Source organism: Oncorhynchus nerka, linkage group LG7 (assembly GCF_034236695.1).
Source record: "Oncorhynchus nerka isolate Pitt River linkage group LG7, Oner_Uvic_2.0, whole genome shotgun sequence".
Taxonomy (NCBI): domain Eukaryota; kingdom Metazoa; phylum Chordata; class Actinopteri; order Salmoniformes; family Salmonidae; genus Oncorhynchus; species Oncorhynchus nerka.
Genome location: NC_088402.1, coordinates 93,041,317 through 93,060,041, shown reverse-complemented (window position 1 = coordinate 93,060,041; position 18,725 = coordinate 93,041,317). Strand labels below are relative to the sequence as shown.

The 18,725-nt window shown below is 44.6% G+C and overlaps 1 protein-coding gene across 4 annotated transcripts; it reads right to left on the bottom strand.

Moving 5' to 3' along the window:
- Positions 1–307: 307 nt before the first annotated feature.
- lhfpl4b (LHFPL tetraspan subfamily member 4b) lies at positions 308–17,276 on the bottom strand. 4 transcript variants are annotated; one of them, XM_065020975.1, is made up of 5 exons: positions 16,930–17,276; positions 8,338–8,561; positions 6,629–6,833; positions 5,530–5,757; positions 308–854 (listed from the first exon to the last, which is right to left on the bottom strand). In XM_065020975.1, exons 2-5 carry the CDS (start codon positions 8,554–8,556, stop codon positions 826–828), a joined length of 681 nt encoding a protein of 226 aa, XP_064877047.1. In that variant the 5' UTR covers positions 8,557–8,561; positions 16,930–17,276; the 3' UTR covers positions 308–825. The 4 variants fall into 4 exon arrangements, with proteins under 4 accessions (XP_064877047.1, XP_064877046.1, XP_064877049.1 ...); XM_065020974.1 differs by having other exon boundaries at positions 308–944; positions 16,930–17,275; XM_065020977.1 differs by having other exon boundaries at positions 851–948.
- Between the last annotated feature and the right edge of the window lie 1,449 nt (positions 17,277–18,725).

Genomic DNA, 18,725 nt, shown 5'->3' with positions numbered 1-18,725 from the left:
TCTGGATAACACAGTACTGTACTGCCCATGTTTTTCTCATAACTTAGTATGTTTGTGGAGACAGACTGTGATTGCCGTTTGTTAACTTTGCTTAGTCAACAGGTGCAGTTAAACATCTTGTACAAAAATACACATCTGGTGCATTATATTTTCGCAAAAGTGGATCACAGTCATAAAATTTGATGTGAAAACATGATTTCTCTGTCTGTTGCATTTTGAGATGGAATAAGTTTTAATATTGTGTCATAGAGTGAGTGTTGCCTTCTAATCCCAGTACAGGCAATACACAATACACAATACAAAGAAATACAATATCTCACACATTTACTGGAAATGGCACTACAGTAAAACATGCACACAATAACAGAATTTGACAAATTACTCAATATCAGGCTCAGTATAAATAAAAAGGTATTTAATACAAAAAAAACGTTTATTTACACCGATAAAAAAAGAAGAAGGTTATACTATTCTATAAAGTTCATGGAATTTTTCTAAGACACGAAAACTTTACAAGAAAGCTTTTCTCAAGCATCCTCATCACATCTAGCCTCCCTCAGGCGGGGGATATGGAAATAAGGCAAAAATATTCTCTCATATTAAAGGGGACAAACAACATTAAAAACATCATTCCTACAAGCCTACAAAACACTGTCCCTCAAACACTGAACATTGAGAAATATATCTGTATATAATCTGTCATAAATGAACTGTAACAGCACTAATGTCCTATATCTCGGTGTGTCACCATCTTCCCTCCTTCGTAGTCCAGGACCGGTAGCCTCTCAAGGGTTTAAAACATCCAGGAGATCATTGTCTTCAGTCTCAGGTAGTAGAACACAGCTCCAGGTCTACTGTTGCCAGGTGACCGTTTCCATGCAGGGACATTATGTAACCAGGATATGCATAGTGATGTAATACCAAGGGGGAGGAGTCAGAGGGTTCTTCCTCCAGCGTGTTTATTGACCCAATGAAGATGGATAGAGGAGGACATCACGGGAGGAAAGAGAGAAAATGAAGACAGGAAGAAACAAAGGGAAGGTTCCAGAAGATAACAGGAAAGACAACACAGCGCAGTAAGGACCCAAAGAGTGAGGGACATGAAAATAATAAGATAGAGAGGGGAAAGAGTGAGAGACATGAAAATAATGAGAGAGAGAGAGGGGAAAGAGTGAGGGACATGAAAATAATGAGAGAGGAAAGAGTGAGAGATATGAAAATAACGAGAGAGAGAGAGGAAAGAGTGAGAGACATGAAAATAATGAGAGAGAGAGAGGGGAAAGAGTGAGGGACATGAAAATAATGAGAGAGAGGAAAGAGTGAGAGATATGAAAATAATGAGAGAGAGAGAGAGAGGAAAGAGTGAGAGATATGAAAATAATGAGAGAGAGAGAGGAAAGAGTGAGAGATATGAAAATAATGAGAGAGAGAGAGAGGAAAGAGTGAGAGATGTGAAAATAATGAGAGAGAGAGAGGAGAGAGTGAGAGAGAGGAAAGAGTGAGAGACATGAAATTAATGATAGAGAGAGGAAAGAGTGAGAGATATGAAAATAATGATAGAGAGAAGGGAAAGAGTGAGATATATGAAAATAATGAGAGAGATAGAGGAAAGAGTGAGAGATATGAAAATAATGAGAGAGAGGAAAGAGTGAGGGACATGAAAATAATGATAGAGGAAAGAGTGAGAGATATGAAAATAATGATAGAGAGAAGGGAAAGAGTGAGATATATGAAAATAATGAGAGAGATAGAGGAAAGAGTGAGAGATATGAAAATAATGAGAGAGAGAGGAAAGAGTGAGAGACATGACATTAATGAGAGAGGAAAGAGTGAGGGACATGAAAATAATGAGAGAGAGAGAGGGGAAAGAGTGAGGGATGTGAAAATAATGAGAGAGAGAGGAAAGAGTGAGAGACATGAAAATAATGGAAGAGTGAGGGACATGAAAATAATGAGGGGAGAGATATAAATATGGGGAGAGAGAGAGAGAGGAAAGATTGAGTCAGGTTATTACATTTTCATTCAATTCCCCCAAATTCAATATCCAAACAACTTCAAATGTAGAAAGCCAAATAAAAAGCTGAACAGACTGGAGGGCTGAGAATAGATATATATAACACAGACTGGAGGGCTGAGAATAGATATATATAACACAGACTGGAGGGCTGAGAATAGATATATATAACACAGACTGGAGGGCTGAGAATAGATATATATAACACAGACTGGAGGGCTGAGAATAGATATATATAACACAGACTGGAGGGCTGAGAATAGATATATATAACACAGACTGGAGGGCTGAGAATAGATATATATAACACAGACTGGAGGGCTATCTTAGTAAGTGACTGAGAAGCCTCACCTATATATATATATATATATATATATATATATATATATATATATATATATATATTTAACACAGAATGGGGACCAGCCAGTCTAAGCAGACAGCAGAAACCCTGTCACTGTAGAGGGGAGACAAGAAACACAAGGGTTGTTACAGTCTGAAGGGACAGGTGTCTGTTCATTATCATTAGTAACCAACATTAGATAAGGAGTAGCCTAGGCTACTACGCCAGTGAAGAGTAAAATAATTCATTACTAGGCTACTACGCCAGTGAAGAGTAAAATAAATAATTCCTAGGCTACTACGCCAGTGAAGAGTAAAATAATTCATTACTAGGCTACTACGCCAGTGAAGAGTAAAATAATTAATTCCTAGGCTACTACGCCAGTGAAGAATAAAATAATTCATTACTAGGCTACTACGCCAGTGAAGAGTAAAATAATTCATTACTAGGCTACTACGCCAGTGAAGAGTAAAATAATTCATTACTAGGCTACTACGCCAGTGAAGAGTAAAATAATGAATTACTAGGCTACTACGCGAGTGAAGAGTAAAATAATTCATTACTAGGCTACTACGTGAGTCAAGAGCAAAATAATTAATTACTAGGCTACTACATGAGCGAAGGGCAAAATAATTAATTACTAGGCTACTATATATAAGTAATGTGTTGTATTGGATTTGCCCCAAACATAACACTATGTATTCAGGACAAAAAGTTAATTGCTTTGCCACATTTTTTTGCAGTATAACTTTAGTGCCTCGTTACAAACAGGATTCATGTTTTGGAATATTTGTATTCTGTACAGGCTTCCTTCTTTTCACTCAGTCATGTAGGTTAGTATTGTGGAGAAACTACAATGTTGTTGATCCATCCTCAGTTTTCTCCTGTCACAGCCATTAAACTCTGTGACTGTTTTAAAGTCACCATTGTCCTCATGGTGAAATCCCTGAGCAGTTTCCTTCCTCTCCGGCAACTGAGTTAGGAAGGACGCCTGTATCTTGTAGTGACTGGGGTGTATTGATACACATTTACATTTACATTTACATTTAAGTCATTTAGCAGACACCATCCAAAGTGTAATTAATAACTTCACCAGAGCTCAAAGGGATATTCAATGTCTGCTGTTTTTATTTTTTACCCATCTACCAATAGGTGCCCTTCTTTGTGAGGCATTGGAAAACCTCCCTGGTCTTTGTGAGGCATTGGAAAACCTCCCTGGTCTTTGTGAGGCATTGGAAAACCTCACTGGTCTTTGTGAGGCATTGGAAAACCTCCCTGGTCTTTGTGAGGCATTGGAAAACCTCCCTGGTCTTTGTGAGGCATTGGAAAACCTCCCTGGTCTTTGCGAGGCATTGGAAAATCTCCCTGGTCTTTGTGAGGCATTGGAAAACCTCCCTGGTCTTTGTGGTTGAATCTGTGTTTGAAATTCACTGCTTCGACTGAGGGATCCTACAGATAATTGTATGTTTGTGGTCATTCAAAACTCTTGTTAAACACTATTATTGTTGCACGCAACATATTGTTTAGTAAATGTTTTACTCCTGAACTTATTTAGGCTTGCCAATACTTATTGACTCAAGACATTTCAGCTCTTCTTTTTTAATTCATTTGTAAAAATGTCTAAAAACACAATTCCACTTTGACATTATGGGGTATTGTGTGTAGGCCAGTACACAACATGTCATCCATTTTAAATTCAGGCTGCAACACAACAAAGTGTGGAGAAAGTCAAGGGGTGTGAATACTTTCTGAAGGCTGTTGTAAGTGGTATGAATTACTTTCACATAGTGTAGCTCCAGCTGTGGCTCTGTTATCACTCTCTGTCTCTCTGTGTGTGTGTGTGTGTGTGTGTGTGTGTGTGTGTGTGTGTGTGTGTGTGTGTGTGTGTGTGTGTGTGTGTGTGTGTGTGTGTGTGTGTGTGTGTGTGTGTGTGTGTGTGTGTGTGTGTGTGTGTGTGTGTGTGTGTGTGTGTGTGTGTGTGTGTGTGTGTGTGTGTGTGTGTGTGTGTGTGTGTGTGAAAGTCAAGGGGTGTGAATACTTTCTGAAGGCCATGTATAAACCTATACAGCTCTGGAATGTGCTGATAATGGCGGCCATCTTGGTAGGGTCTGTCTCACCGTCGGTCTGCAGGGTGAATACTTTCTGAAGGCCCTGTATGTTATTATCACCATCTCTGAAATGTGATGTGTTTTTGACGTCACAACGTCCTTGCTATCGAGACACATGAGTAGGATTTTTTTTTAAATACATTTTTTTTTAAATTTCACCTTTATTTAACCAGGTAGGCTAGTTGAGAACACCTTTATTTAACCAGGTAGGCTAGTTGAGAACACCTTTATTTAACCAGGTAGGCTAGTTGAGAACACCTTTATTTAACCAGGTAGGCCAGTTGAGAACACCTTTATTTAACCAGGTAGGCTAGTTGAGAACACCTTTATTTAACCAGGTAGGCTAGTTGAGAACACCTTTATTTAACCAGGTAGGCTAGTTGAGAACACCTTTATTTAACCAGGTAGGCTAGTTGAGAACACCTTTATTTAACCAGGTAGGCTAGTTGAGAACACCTTTATTTAACCAGGTAGGCTAGTTTTATTTAACCAGGTAGGCTAGTTGAGAACACCTTTATTTAACCAGGTAGGCTAGTTGAGAACACCTTTATTTAACCAGGTAGGCTAGTTGAGAACACCTTTATTTAACCAGGTAGGCTAGTTGAGAACACCTTTATTTATCCAGGTAGGCTAGTTGAGAACACCTTTATTTAACCAGGTAGGCTAGTTGAGAACACCTTTATTTAACCAGGTAGGCTAGTTGAGAACACCTTTATTTAACCAGGTAGGCTAGTTGAGAACACCTTTATTTAACCAGGTAGGCTAGTTGAGAACACCTTTATTTAACCAGGTAGGCTAGTTGAGAACACCTTTATTTAACCAGGTAGGCTAGTTGAGAACACCTTTATTTAACCAGGTAGGCTAGTTGAGAACACCTTTATTTATCCAGGTAGGCTAGTTGAGAACAAGTTCTCATTTACAACTGCGAACTTGGTCAAGATAAAGCAAAGCAGTGCGACACAAACAAACAACAACACAAGTTACACATGGAAATAAACAAGCGTACAGTCAATAACAATAACACAAGGCATTATGGGTGTTGTAGTATATTGTGCTTTTCTCACCATCCTTGGTGTCCTCTGGCAGCAGAGCATCTTGTCGGTTGCCCAGTACAAAGGCCAGAGTGGCAAGAATGGCAGCATCCAGGACCCCCAACAAGGCCAGGACAAAGGCCCAGTGGACAGAGCAGTTTCCGGAGGAGAAACTGGTCACCCCATCACCACACAGGTCCCGCATGTCCGCACAATCCCACGAGTCAGGGAACAGCACACAGGCGAGAGCCAGGCAGAACCCTTAGAGGACGAAAACACAATGTAGTCAGGATCCAGGCTATAGCCAGGCAGAACCCCTAGAGGACAAAAACACAGTGTAGTCAGGATCCAGGCTATAGCCAGGTAGAACCCCTAGAGGACGAAAACACATGTGTAGTCAGGATCCAGGCTATAGCCAGGTAGAACCCTTAGAGGACAGAAGCACAGTGTAGTCAGGATCCAGGCTATAGCCAGATAGAAACATGCACAGACATACAACTTTATTATCCATTTCCAGAAAGGAAATATGTATTTAAAATTACCATATAATAATTACACACCAGAATACAACACTGGGTGGTCAAAATCTGGATTTGTTCAGCTATTTAAAGGGCCAATCTCAAGGTCAATCTCAAGGTCAATCTCAAGGCCAATCTCAAGGTCAATCTCAAAACCAATCTCAAGACCAATCTCAAGGCCAATCTCAAGACCAATCTCAAGGTCAATCTCAAAACCAATCTCAAGGCCAATCTCAAGGTCAATCTCAAAACCAATCTCAAGGTCAATCTCAAGGTCAATCTCAAGGTCAATCTCAAGGTCAATCTCAAGGCCAATCTCAAAATCAATCTCAAAGCCAATCTCAAAATCAATCTCAAAGCCAATCTCAAGGTCAATCTCAAAGCCAATCTCAAGGTCAATCTCAAAGCCAATCTCAAGGCCAATCTCATTTAATTTCACCATTTAAGTCAATCTCAAGGCCAATCTCAAAGCCAATCTCACAAATCTCAAGGCCAATCTCAAAGCCTCCAAGGAACAGTCAGTGGCCAATCTCAGGGGAATCTCAAGGCCAATCTCAAGGCCAATCTCAAGGCCAATCTCAAGGTCAAACTCTTTATAGCGATATAATGTGTACCTGCAGTAAGCTGCAGCCAAGCGCAGATCTTGTAGACGGTGGCGGCGTTGCAGAATCTGAAGAGGGAGAGGCAGCCGACGCTACTCCAGACCATGGTCAGGGACATGCAAACCAGCACAGCAGGGGACTGGAAGGCTGGGAGAGGGGTCAGAGTGCTCAGTGAGCCACGACACTCTGGGACCGGCCAATCAGACTCCACACACACCTACAAACACAGTGGCATTACATCAGGGTTGGGTGGGTGAGGAGGGTGGGAGGGGAGGGGAGGAGGGAGGGGGGGTGCGGAGGGTGGGAGGGAGGAGGAGGGGGTGAGGAGGGTGGGAGGGGGAGGGAGGAGGGAGGGGGTGCGGAGGGTGGGAGGGAGGAGGGGGGGGTGCGGAGGGTGGGAGAGGGGGGGAGGGGGAGGGAGGGTGGGAGGGGAGGGGGTGCGGAGGGTGGGAGGGAGGAGGAGGGGGGGGGGGTGCGGAGGGTGGGAGGGGGAGGAGGGGGGTGCGGAGGGTGGGAGGGGGGAGGGGGGGTGAGGAGGGAGGGGAGGGAGGAGGGGGTGTGGAGGGTGGGAGGGAGGAGGAGGGGGTGGGTGGGGGGGGGGAGGGGAGGAGGGAGGGGGTGCGGAGGGTGGGAGGGGGAGGGGAGGAGGGAGGGGGGTGCGGAGGGTGGGAGGGGGAGGGGGGAGGGAGGGAGGGGAGGGGGGGTGAGGAGGGTGGGAGGGGGGAGGGGAGGAGGAGGGGGGGGGTGCGGAGGGTGGGAGGGAGGAGGAGGGGGGGTGAGGAGGGTGGGAGGGGGTAGGGGAGGGTGCGGAGGGTGGGAGGGGGAGGGGAGGGGGAGGGAGGGGGTGCGGAGGGTGGGAGGGAGGAGGAGGGGGTGGGGGGGAGGGTGGGAGGGAGGGGGGAGGAGGGAGGGGGGTGCGGAGGGTGGGAGGGGGAGGGTCCATGCCGTTTTCAGTAAAAATACGTGCTACTGTAACACTTTACTTACAGTAGGCTTTATTACCTGTTAAACACAGACCTATGAGTCTTTAAAGGGATAGCGTGACATTTACAGTTAAAAACAGACCTAAGAGCCTTAAAGGGATAGCGCGACATTTACAGTTAAAAACAGATGTAAGAGTCTTAAAGGGATAGCGCAACATTTACAGTTAGAAACAGACCTATGTGTTTTTAAAGGGATGGCGTGACATTTACAGTTAAAAACAGACGTTTGAGTCGTTAAAGGGATAGCGCGACATTTACAGTTAAAAGCAGACGTAAGAGCCTTAAAGGGATAGCGTGACATTTACAGTTAAAAGCAGACGTAAGAGTCTTAAAGGGATAGCGCGACATTTACAGTTAAAAGCAGACGTTTGAGTCTTAAAGGGATAGCGTGACATTTACAGTTAAAACCAGACGTTTGAGTCTTAAAGGGATAGCGCGGCATTTTGGCAATGAAGCCCTTTTTCTACCTACCCTGAGTCAGATGAACTCATGGATACCATGCCAGCAGTTTGAAGGAAGCTGAAGGAAGTCTCCGCAGCCATTGCTAACTAGCGACTAGCGTAATGACTGGGAGTCTACAGGGACTTTCCCTTTAATGTCTTATTATGAAGGTTTTTAATACTGTATGTCTCTATGTAAGACACTTTTAACTGATGTTGTTTAGTCAGGACCATAGTCAATTTAAACTCACTTCCTCAGTTGAGGACTTATAACTTTTTAAAAATAAGACACACCTACCTCGAACAGTCCCAGGGTACCAGTCTTTGGCACGGGGCCCCCTCCCTGGTAGTGAACCTCTCTGGTGCCCACCCAGGAGGGCTGTATTAGGATGACAACCTCGATGATGGCGAAGCAGAGGGTACACACAGCCCAGAGGACGCCCACCGCCCGGGCGCTACGGATAAACTCTGTCTGGTAGAGACGAGCTACCTCAGCGGTGTGGGGGGTCATCGCCATAAGTACTGAGGGGGAGAACGGGAAAAGGGGGGAGTGGTCAGGAAGGAGAAACAATATCAACAACAGTAATAACAACAACAACAATAGCAGCAACAGTAATAACAACAACAACAACAATATCAACAACAATATCAACAACAATATCAACAACAGTGATAACAACAACAACAACAACAATATCAACAACAATATCAACAACAGTGATAACAACAACAACAACAACAACAATATCAACAACAATATCAACAACAGTGATAACAACAACAACAACAACAATAACAACAACAACACCAATATCAACAACAGTGATAACAACAACAACAATATCAACAACAGTGATAACAACAACAACAATATCAACAACAATATCAACAACAGTGATAACAACAACAACAATATCAACAACAATATCAACAACAGTGATAACAACAACAACAACAACAATAACAACAACAACAACAATATCAACAACAATATCAACAACAGTGATAACAACAACAACAACAACAATAACAACAACAACAACAATAACAACAACAACAACAATATCAACAACAATATCAACAACAGTGATAACAACAACAACAACAACAATATCAACAACAATATCAACAACAACAACAACAACAATATCAACAACAATATCAACAACAGTGATAACAACAACAACAACAACAACAATATCAACAACAGTAATATCAACAACAGTGATAACAACAACAACAATAGCAACAACAGTAATAACAACAACAACAACAACAACAACATCAACAACAGTAATAACAACAACAACAATATCAACAACAATATCAACAACAGTGATAACAACAACAACAACATCAACAACAGTAATAACAACAACAACAATATCAACAACAATATCAACAACAGTGATAACAACAATAACAACAACAACAATATCAACAATATGGCAGGGAAATGTAAATGAGTTCATTCCATCGTATCCAGAGCCTGCAGAAAGTTCTCACACCCTTTGACCTATTCTACATTTTGTGGTGTTACAACCTGAATTCAAAATGGATTAAATATATTTATATCTTTCTGGGTAAAAATCAAAGAGCTTTCCACATCTGGATTGTGCAACATTATCCCATTATTCTTTTCAAAATGATTAAATCTCTGTCAAATTGGTTGTTGATCATCAACCATTTTCAGGTCTTGCTATAGTTTTCAAGCCGATAAAAGTCTAAACATTCACTGTCTCTTTGGTAAGCATCTCCAGTGTAGATTTGGCATTGGGTTTTAGGTTATTGTCCTGCTGAAAGGTGAATTCATCTCCCAGTGTCTGGTGGGAAGCAGACTGAACCAGGTTTTACTCTAGGATTCTGCCTGTGCTCCATTCCATTTCATTATTATCCTGAAAAACTCCCCAGTCCTTAACGATTACAAGAATACCCATAACATGATGCAGCCACCACAATGCTTGAAAATAAAGAGAGTGGTACTCAGTAAAGTGTTGTAACTGTATTCAGGACAAAAAGTGATTTGCTTTTCCACATTTTTTGCAGTATTACATTTTTTGCAAACAGGATGCATGTTTTGGACTATGTTTATTTTGCACAGGCTTCCTTCTTTTGTCATGTAGGTTAGTATTGTGGATTAACTATCATGTTGTTGATCCATCCTCAGTTTTCTCCTATCACAGCCATTCAACAAAAAACATCTCTGAAGCTGGAGACTCTTACCTCCCTCACTAGCTTTAAGCACCAGCTGTCAGAGCAGCTTACAGATCACTGCACCTGTGCATAGCCCATCTGTAAACAGCCCATCTATCTACCTCATCCCCATACTGTATTTATTTATTTATCTTGCTCCTTTGCACCCCAGTATCTCTACTTGCACATCATCTTCTGCACATCCTACCATTCCAGTGTTTAATTGCTATATTGTAATTACTTCTCCACCATGGCCTATGTATTGCCTTATACCTCTCTCATCCTGCCTCATTTGCACTCACTGTATATAGATTTTTCTACTATATTATTGTATATTTGTTTGTTTATTCCATGTGTAACTCTGTGTTGAACTGCTTTGTTTTTTCTTGTCCAGGTCGCAGTTGTAAATGAGAACTTGTTCTCAACTAGCTTACCTGGTTAAATAAAAGGTGAAATAAAAAAATAAATAAAAAACAGCCATTCAACTCCATAACAGTTTTAAAGTCAACATTGGTCTCATGGTGAAATCCCTGAGTGGTTTCCTTCCTCTCTGGCAACTGAGTTAGGAAGGACACCTGTATCTTTATAGTGACTGGTTGTGTTGATATCCCATCCAAAGTGTAATTAATAACTTCACCATGCTCAACGGGGATATTCAATGTCTGTTTTTGTTTTTACCCATCTACCAATAGGTGCCCTTCTTAGCGAGGCATTGGAAAACCTCCCTGGTCTTTGTGAGGCATTGGAAAACCTCCCTGGTCTTTGTGAGGCATTGGAAAACCTCCCTGGTCTTTGTGAGGCATTGGAAAACCTCCCTGGTCTTTGTGGTTGAATTTGTGTTTGAAATTCACTGCTTCGACTGAGGGACATTACAGATAATTGTATGTGTGGGGTACAGAGATGAGGTAGTCATTTAAAAATCGTGTTAAACACTACTATTACACACAGAGTGCATGAGACTTATTATGTGACTTGTTAAGCACATTTTTACTCCTGAACTTATTTAGACTTATTTCCTTTAGTATGTTCCTCCTAACCCTACCACCCTTCCCCTAATTAGAGTAAACCAACGGACACTTAGGCTTCTACTTCCTGTTTGTGCATTCTGAAAGAATTCAGATCCTCCTGACTTTATCCATATTTTGTTATGTTACATCCTTACTCTAAAACAGATTACAAAAACTGTTTCTAAATCAATCTACACACAATACCCCATGAATGACAAAGCAATTTTTTAAAATATATTTTTTAATTTTTGTAAAAATGTACTCAAAATAAAATAACTTTAACATCACATTTACAGTACATACGATATAATTTTTATACAGACAATGTATTTTCCAATATTTCTCTGATCTCCCATCCTTTGTCCCATCTGTCTTTTCCAGTCCCATCCCATCCTCAACCTCATCTATCTCTTAACACCATCCAGTCCCATCCTTCAGCTCCCCTCAACCCCTCCCATCTATCTCTTAACACCATCCAGTCCCATCCTTCAGCTCCCCTCAACCCCTCCCATCTATCTCTTAACACCATCCAGTCCCATCCTTCAGCTCCCCTCAACCCCTCCCATCTATCTCTTAACACCATCCAGTCTCCTTCCTCCCCTCAACCCCTCCCATCTATCTCTTAACACCATCCAGTCCCATCCTTCAGCTCCCCCAACCTCTCCCATCTATCTCTGAACACACCATCCAGTCCCATCCTTCAGCATCCTTCAGCTCCCCCAACCCCCCCCATCTATCTCTGAACACCATCCAGTCCCACACCATCCAGTCCATCCTTCAGCTCCCCTCAACCTCTCCCATCTATCTCTGAACACCATCCAGTCCCATCCTTCAGCTCCCCAACCTCTCCCATCTATCTCTGAACACCATCCAGTCCCATCCTTCAGCTCCCCCCCTCCCAACCCCCATCCCATCTATCTCCCATCTATCTCTGAACACCATCCAGTCCCATCCCTCAACCTCTCCCATCTATCTCTTAACTACCCTCCCTCAACCCCTCCCATCTATCCTCCCATCTATCTCTGAACACCATCCAGTCCCAGTCCCAACCCCTCCCATCTATCTCTGAACACCATCCAGTCCCAACCTTCAGCTCCCCTCAACCTCTCATCTATCTCTGAACACCATCCAGTCCCACCCTCAACCCCTCCCATCTATCTCTTAGATCACCATCCAGCCCATCCTCCTCCCTCAACCTCTCCCATCTATCTCTGAACACCATCCCCAGTCTCATCTATCTCTCACCATCCAGCTCCTTCAGCCCCCTCAACCTCTCCCATCTATTTCTGAACACCATCCCCAGTCCCAACCCCTCCCATCTATCTCTGAACACCATCCAGTCCCCCCAACCTCTCCCATCAATCCTTCAGCCCCTCCCATCTATCTCTTAACATCATCCAGTCCTTCAGCTACCCTCAACCCCTCCCATCTATCTCTTAACACCATCCAGTCCCATCCTTCAGCTCCCCCAACACCCAGTCAGCTCCCTCAACCCTCCCATCTATCTCACCATCACCATCACCTCCCCAACCTTCTCCCAACCTCTCCCATCTATCTCTGAACACCATCCAGTCCCATCCTTCAGCTCCCCTCAACCCCTCCCATCTATCTCTGAGATCACCATCTCCCATCTATCTCTGAACACCATCCAGTCCCATCCTTCAGCTCCCCAACCCCTCAACCTCTCCCATCTATCTCAACCCCTCCCATCTATCTCTGAACACCATCCAGTCCCACCCTTCAGCTCCCTCAACCCCTCAACCCCCATCCAGTCCCATCTTCATCTCTCCCATCTAACACCATCCAGTCCCATCCCATCCTCAGCTCCACCCTCAACCCCTCCCATCTATCTCTCCCATCTATCTCTGAACACCATCCAGTCCCATCCTTCAGTTCCCCCTCAACCTCACCATCCCATCTATCTCAACCCCTCCCATCTATCTCTGAACACCATCCAGTCCCATCCTTCAGCTCCAGTCCCATCAGCTCCCCTCACCTCTCCCATCTATCTCTTAACACCATCCAGTCCCATCCTTCAGCTACCCTCAACCCCTCCCATCTATCTCTTAACACCATCCAGTCCCATCCTTCAGCCCCTCAACCCCTCCCATCTATCTCTTAACATCATCCAGTCCCATTCAGCTACCCCTCAACCCACCATCCCATCTATCTCTTAACATCATCCAGTCCCATCCTTCAGCTACCCTAAACCCCCCATCTATCCCATCCCCAACCCCTCCCATCTATCTCTGAACACCATCCAGTCCCATCCTTCAGCTCCCCTCAACCTATCTTAACACCATCCAGTCCCATCCTCAGCTCCCCCCAGCTACCCCTCAACCCCAACCCCTCCCATCTATCTCTGAACACCATCCTTCAGCTCCCTCAACCTCTCCCATCTATCTCTGAACACCATCCAGTCCCATCCTTCAGTCTCCCATCTATCTCTCACCATCCAGCTCACCATCCAGTCCCACCCTTCAGCTCAACCTCACCATCCCCATCTTCATTTCTCCCATCTATCTCTGAACACCATCCAGTCCCATCAGCTCCCCTCAACTCCCATCTATCAACCCCTCCCATCTATCTCAGATCACCCATCCAGTCCCATCCTTCAGCTCCCCAACCCCTCAACCCCTCCCATCTATCTCTATTTCTGAACACCATCCAGTCCCACCCAGCTTCCCCTCCCAGCTCCCACTCAACCTCTCCCATCTATCTCTGAACACCATCCCCAGTCCCAACCCTTCTATCTCCCCATCAACCCAGCTCCCATCTCCCATCTCTTAACACCATCCAGTCCCACCCTTCAGCTCCCACCCTCAACCCCTCCCATCTATCTCTTAACATCATCCAGTCCCTTCAGCTACCCTCAACCCCTCCCATCTATCTCTTAACATCATCCAGTCCCTTCAGCTACCCTCAACCCCTCCCATCTATCTCTTAACATCATCCAGTCCCATCCTTCAGCTCCCCCACCCTCTAAACAGCTACCCTCAACCCCTCCCATCTATCTCCCATCTATCTCTGAACACCATCCAACCCTCAACCCCTCCCATCTATCTCTTATCCAGTCCTCCCATCAGCTTCAGCCCCTCAAATCCCTGAACACCATCCCATCTCTATCTTCATCTCTTCTAACACCATCCAGTCCCATCCTTCAACTACCCTCAGATCAACCCCTCCCATCTATCCCATCTTAACACCATCAGTCCAGTCCCTTCATCTATCTCTGCACCATCCAGTCCCACCCTCAACCCCTCCCATCTATCTCTTAACATCATCCAGTCCCTTCAGCTACCCTCAACCCCTCCCATCTATCTCTGAACACCATCCAGTCCCATCCTTCAGCTCCATTCAACCCCTCCCATCTATCTCTTAACATCCATATTGGACTTCTATTTGCCATATGCTTTTCAACTGAGCTGTGATGTTTCACAAACGTTCTGAGCCTTTCTATTCTCATAGTTTCTACAGATTGTAAATTAATGATAAACATTTTTGCTGCAATTATTATTATATTATTGATCGATTTGACTATGACTTTTCACATCACCAAAGCAGTGCTATTTGCTGAGTTATCCCCAGGAAAATGTTGCCATAGCAAAGGAGTTGAATACTTATTGACAAGACATTTGAGGTTTTAATTCATTTGTAAACATTTCAAAAAACATTATTCCAATTTCACATTATGGGGTATTGTGTGTAGGCCAGTGACAAAACAATTCTAAATCGAAACCATTTCAAGATCAAACAACAAAATGTGGAAAACAATCAAAGGGTCTGAATACTTTCTGAAGGTTCTGTATGTATCTGATATATATATGACATAATGTACAGAGACAGACAGACATACAGTACAGAGACACGGAGACAGACAGTACAGACAGACAGACAGACAGACAGACAGACAGACAGACAGACAGACAGTACAGAGACACACAGAGACACAGAGACAGACAGTACAGAGACACACAGAGACACAGAGACAGACAGTACAGAGACACAGAGACACACAGAGACAGACAGTACAGAGACACAGAGACACAGAGACAGACAGTACAGACAGTACAGAGACACACAGAGACACAGAGACAGACAGTACAGAGACACACAGAGACACAGAGACAGACAGTACAGAGACACAGAGACACGGAGACAGACAGTACAGACAGTACAGAGACACACAGAGAAACAGAGACAGACAGTACAGAGACACAGAGACACACAGAGACAGACAGTACAGAGACACAGAGACACGGAGACAGACAGACAGACAGACAGACAGACAGTACAGAGACACACAGAGACACAGAGACAGACAGTACAGACAGTACAGAGACACACAGAGACACAGAGACAGACAGACAGACAGACAGACAGACAGACAGACAGACAGACAGACAGACAGACAGACAGACAGTACAGAGACACACAGAGACACAGAGACAGACAGTACAGACAGTACAGAGACACACAGAGACACAGAGACAGACAGACAGACAGACAGACAGACAGACAGACAGACAGACAGACAGACAGACAGAGACAGACAGACAGAGACACACAGACAGAGACAGACAGTACAGACAGTACAGAGACACAGAGACACAGAGACAGACAGTACAGACAGTACAGAGACACACAGAGACACAGAGACAGACAGTACAGACAGTACAGAGACACACAGAGACACAGAGACAGACAGACAGACAGACAGACAGACAGACAGACAGACAGTACAGAGACACACAGAGACACAGAGACAGACAGGCAGACAGACAGTACAGAGACACACAGAGACACAGAGACAGACAGTACAGACAGACAGTACAGAGACACACAGAGACACAGAGACAGACAGTACAGACAGTACAGAGACACACAGAGACACAGAGACAGACAGACAGACAGACAGTACAGAGACACACAGAGACAGACAGTACAGACAGTACAGAGACACACAGAGACACAGAGACAGACAGACAGTACAGAGACACACAGAGACAGACAGTACAGAGACACACAGAGACAGACAGTACAGACAGACAGACAGACAGTACAGACAGACAGTACAGAGACACACAGAGACACAGAGACAGACAGTACAGACAGTACAGAGACACACAGAGACACAGAGACAGACAGACAGACAGACAGACAGACAGACAGACAGACAGACAGACAGACAGACAGACAGACAGACAGACAGACAGACAGTAATGAATCATACAGACAGACAGACAGACAGACAGACAGACAGACAGACAGACAGACAGACAGACAGACAGACAGACAGACAGACAGACAGACAGACAGACAGACAGACAGACAGTAATGAATCATACAGACAGACAGACAGACAGACAGACAGACAGACAGACAGACAGACAGACAGACAGACAGACAGACAGACAGACAGACAGACAGACAGACAGACAGACAGACAGACAGACAGACAGACAGACAGACAGACAGACAGATGAACCACAGCGGTGTATGAAGGGTTTCTACACAAAGATACACTGAGGATAATGAACGCATAATCTCATGCTCAAAAAATGACCTCTATCTAACAGAAAGAAAATATTAAAAGCATCTATCAATGGTTTGAAAAAAGCTATGCAACGCAAACAATGTCACAGCATGAATGCAATGCAAACATATGTAAGAATCTATAGATGGTTCACCTTTCCGCTGCTAGCAGCAGACTGCTGTGGTTCCGTCCCCTTAATGTAGATCGACCAACCAGAAATCAGACCAGATTTAGATTACGAGAGGATCTGGTCCCGAACGAACGAGGGAGTGATGGAGAAATAGACCATTTGAAAAGCGAGACTCTCTGTTTCTCTCCGTGGAATGATGGCGGCTGGATGAACAACATCATGCACAGGCCCAAACCATCAGCATCAGGGAGAGATTATCTCCGTCACGAACGGAAAGAGGAGAGCAGGGAGGGGAGGGGGGTTAGACACAGACTGTAAAGGAGGGAGAGCCAGAGAGGCTGAGAGGGGGGGTTTAGATACATACTGGAAAGGAGGGAGAGCTAGAGAGGCTGAGAGAGGCAGGACAGGATGGAAGGTTGGGAAGGGAGGGGGGGGGGGGTAAAAGTGTGTGGGAGGGAGAGGCATTGAGAGTGTGTCATAGTGGTTCTGTTGGGGGATGGGTTTCCTCTACTACAGAATGCTGCAGCAATGAGCACTGAAGCAGAATGACCACAGAGAGACAGAGGAGAGGCAGAGAGACATAGACAGACAGAGTAGGCAGACAGAGGAGACAGTCAGAGGAGAGGCAGAGAGACAGAGGAGGCAGACAGAGGAGAGAGACAGAGGAGAGAGACAGAGGAGAGAGGCAGAGGAGAGAGGCAGAGGAGAGAGGCAGAGGAGAGAGACAGAGGAGAGAGGCAGAGGAGAGAGGCAGAGGGAGCTAGAAGTAGAAAATGTGATTTTTCCCTGTCTTCTTAGATACAGCACCAGGAGAAAGGAAGGGAGACATTAGATTTGAAAAAAGATGAGCGATTTATGTGTGTAAATCACTGTGTTGAGAGTATAAAACCCTCCTTAATTTCTTCATTATTCTGTCCATCTTTTGGCTGAAGAGCGAGAGTGGTTAACTGTCCTGTGATCGATCACACACTGTGATGACACACATGCACTGCTGTGACCTTGGATGAGCCGGCCCTGAGGACAGAATTCTGATTAGGATTCAGGTCTGTCCCTGGTTACCACACAGGGAGAAGGAGCACAGACTGTGCTGTCTCCTCTTTATCTTGATATATGTTGTCAAAAATGACAACTTCGTCAACCTTGAACCAGCACTGTGAGTGTGTATGTGATGTGGGGGGGAGAAGGAAGCAGGGATGAGATGGAGGGAGCAGAGATGAGATGGAGAAGGAAGCAGAGATGAGATGGAGGGAGGAGGATGCAGAGATGAGATGGAGGGAGCAGAGATGAGATGGAGGGAGGAGAGATGAGATGGAGAAGGAAGCAGAGATGAGATGGAGGGAGGAGGAAGCAGAGATGAGATGGAGGAAGCAGAGATGAGATGGAGGGAGCAGAGATGAGATGGAGGGAGGGAGGAGAGATGAGATGGAGCGATGAGATGGAGGGAGGGAGGAGAGATGAGATGGAGGGAGGAGAGATGAGATGGAGGGAGGAGAGATGAGATGGAGGAGAGATGAGATGGAGGGAGGAGAGATGAGATGGAGGGAGCAGAGATGAGATGGAGGAGAGATGAGATGGAGGGAGGAGAGATGAGATGGAGGGAGCAGAGATGAGATGGAGGGAGGGAGGAGAGATGAGATGGAGGGAGGAGAGATGAGATGGAGAGATGAGATAGAGGGAGAAGGAAGCAGAGATGAGATGGAGGGAGAAGGAAGGAAAGGGTACCTAGTCAGTTGTACAGCTGAATGCATGCAACCAAATTGTGTACTCCAGAATTAACCCAACCCTTCTGAATCAGAGAGGTGGATGCAGGATTAGCCTGA

What these genes read in the sequence shown, in the direction of transcription:
- lhfpl4b (XM_065020974.1), bottom strand. Translation starts at nt 8,556, where the DNA reads ATGGCGATGACCCCCCACACCGCTGAGGTAGCTCGTCTCTACCAGACA. An exon ending in TTGGCTGCAGCTTACTGCAG is followed by an intron (nt 5,758 to 6,628) that starts GTACACATTATA and finishes TCGTCCTCTAAG; the next exon opens with GGTTCTGCCTGGCTCTCGCC. An exon ending in GCCAGAGGACACCAAGGATG is followed by an intron (nt 945 to 5,529) that starts GTGAGAAAAGCA and finishes CGCTGGAGGAAG; the next exon opens with AACCCTCTGACTCCTCCCCC.